This window comes from Meleagris gallopavo, chromosome 5 (genome assembly GCF_905368555.1).
Source record: "Meleagris gallopavo chromosome 5, MGAL_WU_HG_1.1, whole genome shotgun sequence".
Classification (NCBI taxonomy): Eukaryota; Metazoa; Chordata; class Aves; order Galliformes; family Phasianidae; genus Meleagris; species Meleagris gallopavo.
Window position 1 is genome coordinate 5,634,339 of NC_139408.1, and position 9,382 is coordinate 5,643,720.

The 9,382-nt window shown below is 43.4% G+C and overlaps 1 protein-coding gene across 4 annotated transcripts in view; it reads left to right on the forward strand.

The window, feature by feature from the left end:
• The window catches only part of PLCB2 (phospholipase C beta 2), a 48,031-nt gene extending 40,395 nt beyond the window's left edge, over nucleotides 1–7,636 (forward strand). For 2 of the 4 annotated variants that reach the window (XM_085223810.1, XM_085223811.1), the window contains 6 exons: nucleotides 88–256; nucleotides 616–692; nucleotides 2,226–2,321; nucleotides 3,391–3,448; nucleotides 3,919–4,005; nucleotides 4,871–7,636. In XM_085223810.1, coding sequence (XP_085079936.1) covers nucleotides 88–256; nucleotides 616–692; nucleotides 2,226–2,321; nucleotides 3,391–3,448; nucleotides 3,919–4,005; nucleotides 4,871–5,143 — 760 coding nt within the window. In that variant the 3' untranslated portion in view covers nucleotides 5,144–7,636. 4 annotated transcript variants of the gene reach the window in all.
• The last annotated feature ends 1,746 nt before the right edge of the window (nucleotides 7,637–9,382 follow it).

A 9,382-nucleotide genomic window follows, 5' to 3' on the forward strand; every position in this document is an offset into this window, starting at 1 on the left:
TGAGTCACTTGGCTGTTGGGTGAATGGGATGGTCAACAGGGAATAAGCATCCCTAAAAGCAACACAGCTGCTGTATGTGTTCTGCAGGAGTTTGACGACAGGTGATGTTGGTACCTGCATGCAACCTGTAGAAATGGCAGAAAAGCTTGATAGCCAAGTTGTGGAACTGAAAGAGAGGCTGGAGATGGAGCTTATCCACCTGGGGGAAGAATACCATGATGGAATTCGAAGAAGGAAAGAGCAGCATGCCACAGAGGTAAGGACTGCATGTGCCAACCAAAAACTGTTGTTTTTGAAACAACAGTGAAAGCCCCTGCAGGGACAGCTTGAAAAGCAAGTTTTTCACTGAACTATGAGCTCAGAATAATGGCCATGGGGCAGAGAAGCTCTCAGAGCAATTGTCAGGTCCATAGAAGGTACCTGAAAGAATACTGATAGTGATGTTTGCTTGTCAGAAGCTACAAAATTGAGGCCCATCCTGGTGAATTAGCCGGCCCTAGGACTTCAGTGCAGGAGCGGATAAAGCTGAACCTGGTGGCAATTAGGTACTGACAGTGCACTGTGTGTCTCATCTTGGTCTGTTTGGTTTTAATATTGTTTTCATCCCTTCAACAGCAAACGGCCAAGATTACAGAGCTAGCCAGAGAGAAGCAGATAGCTGAGCTGAAGGCACTGAAGGAGTCATCAGAAAGGTAAACTCAGCATTTGAACAGCAGAGTAATAATGAATTAGTTTGGGTAGCATTTCCTGTTAGATTGCAGAGCACTGTGCTACAGCGAGTGAGTGAATGCCAGAGAAGAGAAATATTTGGTGATAAATTGAGGCATAGCAATGTGACGAGATGTCTCATAGTCACACAGTGAGAGTGTTGGGAACACCTCAAGGCCTCCAGTGCAGTGCACCTGCCGTGAGAACCACAGATAATAGTGCTTGAGATGCAGCAAGTAGCTTTGACTGAGTAATTCAGAAAGATAGGGAGCAAGACTACTAGTCACTGTCTGTCACCACTGTGTGCTGTAGCCAGTACATCAGATAATCTCTCCCAGGGACTGATTGGTTCAGTCTAAGTGCAATCTTGGCTCCAGCACTTGAATAAACTAGCAGAATCAATTTGCTAATTTCTAGTTGGGCATATATCCATCTGTTCTTGCAGTCACACTATTCTGAAGATAAAATCCCTGCTCATTCCTCTTTACCTCTTTAGCCTTTAGTTGCCAAGTCAGGTGAAACTTCTTTCTGTGTCCTCCATCAGGAATGATTCTCAGTTTCCCTTAGCTGCTGATCGCATTCAGACAAGACTAAGAAAAACAGGTTGACCAGTTAGGTAATGGTTTTCTAACAGAATGTAATTTAGTTGAGTCACACCTACAGCTGTCTGTGAGGAGCTCTGGAAACATTCAGAGATCTTGAGCAACCTGCAGTAAGATGGCTATGGGGGTCAAGACAGAAATGTCAGCATCATCTCCAGATAAATCTCCATAGTAATTTATGTAAAAAAAGAAAAAATAAGTAGGACCGTGAGCTTGAAGAACAAAAGATTGAGGAGGATGTGTCAGAAATATGTAATATCATGAATGCCATGGAGAAGAATGGGGAAGTGATTACTGTTTCTTATGAGAGGAGAAATTCTCAGGGAGTACTTCTTGCACACAGTGTATAATTGCTGTTCTTTGCCTCTCAGAGCAAGGAGCAATGCAGTCCAAAAGTGGAGCTAAACTCCAAGGTACGAGTGACACTTAGGAAGACAAATGCATAGAAGCTGGAGAACAGACTGGAAACTAGAATGGTGTAAAACAGAAGAACTACCCTAAAGTTGTTCTCTTTCTTACACTTCTCTTAAGCAGATCTTCCTTCCACTTATAGTCTCTCACGTCCTATAGTTGATGCACCTTTCTGCCTGCCTCAGGTATTCTTTTCTGTACACACAGGTAGTTCCTTCTCTCTGATAATTCAGCAGTCTAAGTACCTTCAGCATGTCTCAAGCTACTCCAGAGGAAACCAAATTTAGGTTTACAATATAATGAATATAACATTCATTTTTCCCTGTTCCTTTGTTAAGAGTCACTTAAAAAAAGAGTTACAGGATTTTAAATATACTTAAGACTTTCTGCCTCACAAGCACTCTGCTTTTCTGCACAGTGGTACACTCCAGAGAACATGTGGAGGGCTGACATCACTGGTCTGTAAGCATCCTTGTCTCTCTTTGCACACTTTTCTCTCCACAGCAACATTAAAGACATTAAGAAGAAGCTGGAGGCGAAACGATTAGACAGAATCCAAGTCATGATGAGGAGTACTAGCGACAAGGCTGCTCAGGAGAGGTACTGGGGTGGATGTTACTAGGTTTTATCTCTTTGGCATGCTAGCTGTGCTGCTCCAGGCAGGGAACAGCACTACTCCATAGTCACTGTCACCATCAGGGATACTTTGGAAAGCAATCAAAGAAGCAGCGGCAGAGCTCCTGTGGTCAGAGGAGAGAAGCTGGCCTATTTTCACTTCAAGCACTGCATTCTTTTTTCAGTGCAGTCCAGCACAAAGTGAAGCCAAACATCTGCCCCCTAACTGCAGTGATAGTGACGTTCCTGCAGGCTCTGCTGACACTGGCTTCTGGAGCTTTCTCCCTAGGCTTAATTTATGTACAGCAGTCAGCAAGATCTGTGTCACTTAGTGCACTTGTGAATAATCTGAGAGCACAGCATCAAAGATATCTGCAGGGATTAGGAGCTCATATGAAAATGCAGAGGAAGGTCATTACAATGGAGAAATGATACCTTGAAGACAATCCTCCCTATGGCCATTGTCTCTTTGGTTCTGTTGCCTCTCAGCTTCTTGCCAGAGTGACAATGTTCCTTCCAGCCAGTTCAGCAGAAGTCTGGGTGCACTTCTAAATCCTTCCCATCTGCCCTCATGCCTTACTGAGTATTTTACCAAGAAGAACCAAAGTCTTCCTGAGCCTCAGTAGAATCTGTGATAAATTTCAGCAGGTTGTGATTGGGAATATAATGGCTGCATCCTTCCTTGACATTCATTTAGTTACAAAAATAATATTCTGCTGCTGCTCTTGTGTACTCAAGTACTGCTTGATATGAATCAATTCTAAAAGCTCCATGTGTTCAAGTATATAGAAGAGGGTACACTGCCTCTTCTGCTTCCTACTCACAGCAAGGTCCTTTTGCTGCCTGCTTAGTTGGAAGAAAAAAAAGAATTCTGCATCCAATTGTTTGGCTTACATATCTGTTAAATTTGAATGGTGTTTATTTACCCTTTCCTAAAATTACAGAAACCTCAATATGAGAGGACACAACAGGAGTGTAACATACCACCAGCAGTCCTGTCCTGCTGTATTATAGGTTTTATTTATATATGTGTGTATATGTATTTCTTTTGCAGGTTGAAGAAAGAAATTAATAACTCTCACATCCAGGAAGTGGTCCAAACAATCAAACTGGTAAGTTCTGCTGTAGCAATCTGTTCTGTGCAAAGTGGGGGTGTCTCGTGTACAGCATCAGCATGTGCCAGGGGGGAGTGTGAGCTCTCTGAGCTGCTTAAATCCCGTTAAGCTGTTGCTGTATTGAGGACTGAGTGCTTACTTCATGCAGCTAAAGCACAGTTGCAGACAGTTACTACCCTTAGTAAGATCCTGCTGCTCCAACACAGTTTGGCCAGTCCACCCAGCTGGTTCCAGTGCCAAAAGACCAGAGTATTTTGAATTTCTAATTCAAGTGGTGAGATTTTCTAAGCAATACTATTTAGCAGCATAACTCCATGTCTGTTTAGCAGTGTGCAAAATGCTGCTCTCCAGCAACCCCTCTGTGGCATGTACTTTATACCCCTCTATTTGCTGTTATAAACATTTTTTTAATGAAAACTTCTGTAAATTTGATTATTATTTTTTTTTTTTATTTGTTCTTTTTAAAGCTGACAGAAAAGACAGCCAGGTATCAGCAGAAGCTGGAAGAGAAACAGGCAGAGAATCTGAGAGCAATTCAAGAGAAAGAAGGCCAGGTAAAGGCATAGATAATGAATCTTAGAATCATAGAATCACAAGGTAGGAAACAACCTGTAAGATCATCTAGTCCAACCGTCTTCTCATTACCACTGCTACCACAAGCACTAAACCAGATCTCACAGCTCCTCATCCAGGCGCCTCTTGAACACTGCCAGGGACGGTGACTCCACCACCTCCCTGGGCAGCCATTCCAGTGCCTGACCACTCTCTGAGAGAAAAAGATTTTCCTCATGTCTAACCTAAACCTCCTCTGGTACACCTTGTGGCCATTTGCCCGGGAATGCTTGGGTTCACTGCTGCTACTCACTACTGTAGTTCCACAGCACCATGGCTCAGTCTTCCTCCTGTATTCTTTGATTAGAGCTGCACGTGTGCGCGCACACACACACACGCACACTCACTCCTCAGTATGCTGAGGAAATGAATGGCTGTGAAAGTGGCTCTACAGAGCCTGCAGCAAGCTGATGCAGGGATGCTGCACTCCTACAGTCCCTGGGCTGGTAGTAGCCTTTATCTAATTACAGAAAGCCCCCTACATTTAAAATGGGACGGAACTGTGTCTTTAGCAGAGGTGAGTGTCCTCCCCTAGCTCCTCAGACTCTCAAACCATGTTTATGTATCCTCAAGGCTCTGCCAAACTGTGGTGCAAATCAGAACAGTGCAGCCTTCCTCTCCCCTTCCTCTGCATGGAAGACAAAGATTGCCCAAGAGATGGAGATATGTCATTCAGTGAGACCAAAACTATGAAGTGCTAACACTGCATCAGAGTGGTCTCTCTTAGAGCAGGTTTTTATACTGTTTTGAGCCTGAATTCTGCTTAGCCTCAGTATCTGGAGAATGACTGGAGGGCTCTGTTTGCAGCTCCAACAGGAGGCAGTGGCAGAATACGAGGAGAAATTGAAAACTCTGACTGTGGAGGTGCAGGAGATGGTAAAGAACTATATGAAAGAAGTCTTTCCTGATGGGCCAGAGATTCAAAAGGAAGCAGTTCTGAGCATTCCTGTAGAAGAACAAGGTTCTACAAAGCAACTGGAAGAGAAGATCCCAGGGGCAGAGGTGCCAAGACTGACAGCAGCTACGACTGAGCCTCCAGGAGCTGAAACAGACATCAATATTGAGGAAAGCATACTGTGAGCAATGCTTCCCTTGCTGTTCCACTTCAGACATGTTTATGGACATGTGTAGTGATGTTAAAGACCAGCTTGACAAACTACTCTTTCTTTCCATGCTGGATAACTCCTGAAATCCTTCAGGAATTTACTACTTTGTCATTCTAGGAATTGGAAACAGTCTGAGGAGCTCACCTTCAGCGAGTACTTCACTCTCCTTAGCACTAAGGTGTATTTCACCAGTGGAGCTGAAGACAAGCTGGTTGTTGACACTGACAACAGCATCTACATTAATATTTTGGCCTGGGTTCAGTTGCCAGTTTTCAAAGCAAGATCCCTCATTGCCCATTATGTTCACATCATAGCAATCTCAGAACTAGATCCCTCTAAACAAAACATAACTCTCCAACAGTTCACTGACAGTGCTCAACCAGCTGAGAGCCAGCCTGGAAAAAAGCCCCTGAACTGCATGCAGTGGAAGTGCCAGAGGCTCAGGAGAAACTGTTGCTCCCGAAAGTGGCATTCCACCTGGCAACAGTACCTTCTAACAGGTAATTACCTACTACAGCCCCTTTGTAGGAGGAAAGGTCAGTTTTAATCTCCTATCTTTTTGTTTCTTAGCATGCCACTTCCTTGCACAACCAGTGGGGGCCTCCTAGTTGTTTTTTTTCTTCCCCCACAGTAAGATGAGGATAGTTTTCAGTACACTGCTATAAAATATAAAACAGCATTTCTTTCTGTGGAAATGTGCATTGCCAGCATGTTTTTTTCTTTCTTTTCAATCTCCTCTTATCCCAGAGGCTGATTCTCACTCCCAATTTTGACTTTACCACTTTGGTATGCCTTCAGGCAAGTTCTTAGATCTGGATCCAGTATCTCCTAAGACCCTTCAGGTCTTCAGCAGGCTCATTGGACAATTACAAGGCACACTATGAGGAGCCTAAGAGTCTTAGCATGGGTTCCTACTATCACAAACACACTTGGAGATTCTCTACTACCATAATTAGATACTTAGAGAACATCACTGCAACTTTTGCCCATGAAGCTAAATTAGCTACATGCTACGTAGTATAGCAACCTTTACCAAAATCTCTAAGCTGCTTGAAAATAATTATGTTGCTCAAACAAAGAGCCAGACAGTTATATTGCCCGTAAGAGTATCTTGCACAGAAAGCTGAGCACAGAAAACACATTGCATCTATTCAGTAGCAGAAAGAACAGCAGATCTCTGAAGCTTCCTTTACTTGCTGCCATCCCTGTTAATGAATAACAGTGGGCTCAACAGTGATGAGGACAGTCTGCTCCTGGGAAAGCCCAATTCCTGGAGTGTAAGACAACACACTACTTCTGTTTGAAGGTGTAGTGGTCACACCTTTCTCCAAAGCCTCAGTCACTTCCCATTTCTCCATGAATTACAGCCACCTCCTGCTAATAACAGTTTCCCCCCTTTGGTGACATAAATAAGTCTTGTTCCACAAGAAAACTGCCCATGACTTGAAAGACAAATGGTTCTCAGCCTCTTTTAGCCCTAGCAGATACCTGCTACTGTCTGTCTTCACTCACACAAAACCTTCCAGCAGAACATGCACGGAGGGCCAAGTTCCCAATATGTTGGCTTTGTCTTGCAACAGAAAAAAAGGGCACATTCCTCTTAGCCATCTTTACACTTCTGCTTTCTAAGACAACAAAGCCTTATTTTGTGAATGCAAAACTTACATTACAGTCCCCTACCTCCACTCATACTTTTTCTCACCTGTGTTATGACTTTGTGCACTGAACAGCTTTGGCACAGTGAGTTCTCATTCATCCAGAAGGAAGGAACTGGAAACATATGGTCCAACTCTTTTCCTAGCACCATGTAAGACAGACCTTGCTTATGGATCCTAAAAAAGCAAGAAATAGCAATACTTCAGTACAGAACAGAACAGGCCTTCCTCCTATCAAATCCTGTATGTATGTCTTAACATCAGCAACTACAGCCCCTTGCTTTAACGTACCTGTTTGGGCACCACAGAGCTGCAGAGGGTGGAGTATCTTTAAACCCAGCTGTGGCAGATAAACATGTGAGAATACAGCCTGCAAAGCTGTTCTTTTTAGTGAAACCTTTGCCCTTAAATTGAGACCATGTGCTCCTGACTGCAGCAAGAGTTTTTCTCCCCTCCCTAGAATGTGCCACTGCAGTATCACCTATTAGTCTTCCCCACCCCTTGACTTGTTCTTCAGGTTTCTGTCTTTTCTGGAAAAGTGAGCTCAATCGTGGTGAACCTACAGCATGCAGTGGTTGTCACATGAGAGCTGTTACACCTCGAAACTGCACTGGGGAATGCATCGTGAAGTGCTGCTATAAAAACCAGCTCAAGTAGGTATGAGATGAGATGTTTCAAACCTGGTCTGGCATGCAAGAAGAGACCATACCTCCCTGTGATGTTAACTTCGTACTGGAATAGTGTATTGTACATTGCTGATGTATTTATTTTCTAAAATAATAAAACACTGCTTACCAAAAAAAGAAAAAGGATTACCTTCTTTACTTCCTGTATCGACGTTAGTGGATATGGGTTCAAGTCCCACATGTTACCCAACATACGCACAGACTGTAAAAGTATGCACAGATCTCAAATTCAGCTTCTTCAGTTCCTAAATATGCCATCACTCCCAAGCAGAACATCATTCTCTTGACAGCCTTTGGACAACAAATTGGTTTGAGGAAGCAAGGGCTGAAATAACACCAAAGTGCTCTTTGTAAAGCTGTAAGGGTGTGGACATTGAAAACAAAAAAATCACAGCTCAGCTAGACTGCGATGCAGACATAAGAAAATTCAGCAGATTGGACTCGTGTTATTAATACCCTGAGGAAGAAAACTCACCACGATGACTCGTACCCTCATACCACATCAGTCTCCATTGTGCAACTCTTCTGCTATTAAAGCACTAGCACAGCTTTATCAGGCGTACTATGCAGAAGTGCATGAAAAACAGGTGGTTCTTCCTTCAGAACTCAGACATCTTGGAAGATTTCTCCATATAACTGTGTAGCCCTGCCTGTGATTTCCCTTACCATAGGATACTTGTTGGCTCACTTTCCCACATAGTCAAGATTTACTGTTTCCCATTACCCCCACTTTACAGATAAGGGCCTGAGGCACAGCGCAACAATTTCTCTGAGCTACATGGAGAAGAAGCATGGGATTCCTCTCACCACACTGAGAAATCTTAAAAGTTGGGAGCCTCAGCTCATCCAGAGCCCTTCTGTAATCAATGGTTAAAAGATAGGGGCCTCTAGAGGAAGATTCCTCCCATTCTGAAATGAATGAGATACTAAGCAGCTGCAGCTGTGAGCACAGAGCACTGTTTGATGAGGACAGGCACCATTATATATACATAAGTGCAACTGAGAGATGACAGCAGACGCAGGCTCCCAGTTTGATTTAGCAAATTGTTCATCTCCATTCCACCTGCCAGCTTCAAAGGCCTATGCACGCCGATTGCCAGGGCTGAGACAGCACAGAAAGGCACCGTGTCTGCAAGGCTGGCAGAAAGGAAAAGATAAAGCAACATTTGGGGGAAACATGACACAAAACAACAGAGAACCCTGAGATACAAACATAACTTTGTTGGAAGCCGATAGGAGAAGATATTCGGGGAAAAAAAACAACACAAAACCAACATCTCAAAGCATAAATTACCCACTGAGTAGGCTATGAGCTGTTTCGAGCATTTTGTAATGTACTTAGATATCGATTAACACATGAGAAAGCTGGCTACAGAACATCACTGCAATGCAAATCTAAAAACTTGCTTTGCTTATCAGAGTTCTCCTGGCTGGCTGTGCTGCTCTTGGGAGGGAACTGGGAAGGCCCTGGAGACAGCTTCGATTTTCATAGAAATCACAGGTCTGTCTTAGGATTTGTATTCCATTGGGTGGACTCATCTTAGTAACTGTACAGAGAGAAGCACGTGAATCAGTACTGAGAGGAAGATGGATACTTCTGCATTCTTCACAAACACGATGATAGAAGCAAACTTTGAGCTAGTTTATTAAACTGAAGCAGAACCAAGGGTAGATATAGTAGTTAGGGACATGGTTTAGTGGACAATAGTGGTGGTGGAAGGATGGTTGGACAAGATGATCTAGAGGTCTTTTCCAACCTTAATTATTCTATGATTCTATGAGGTTTAACAGTTTTCTAAGACACTTGAATCCAAGGGTCCTTCCTTCACTGTGTTTAGACAGATTTAGGCTGAAGGAGAAATGACATTAAAG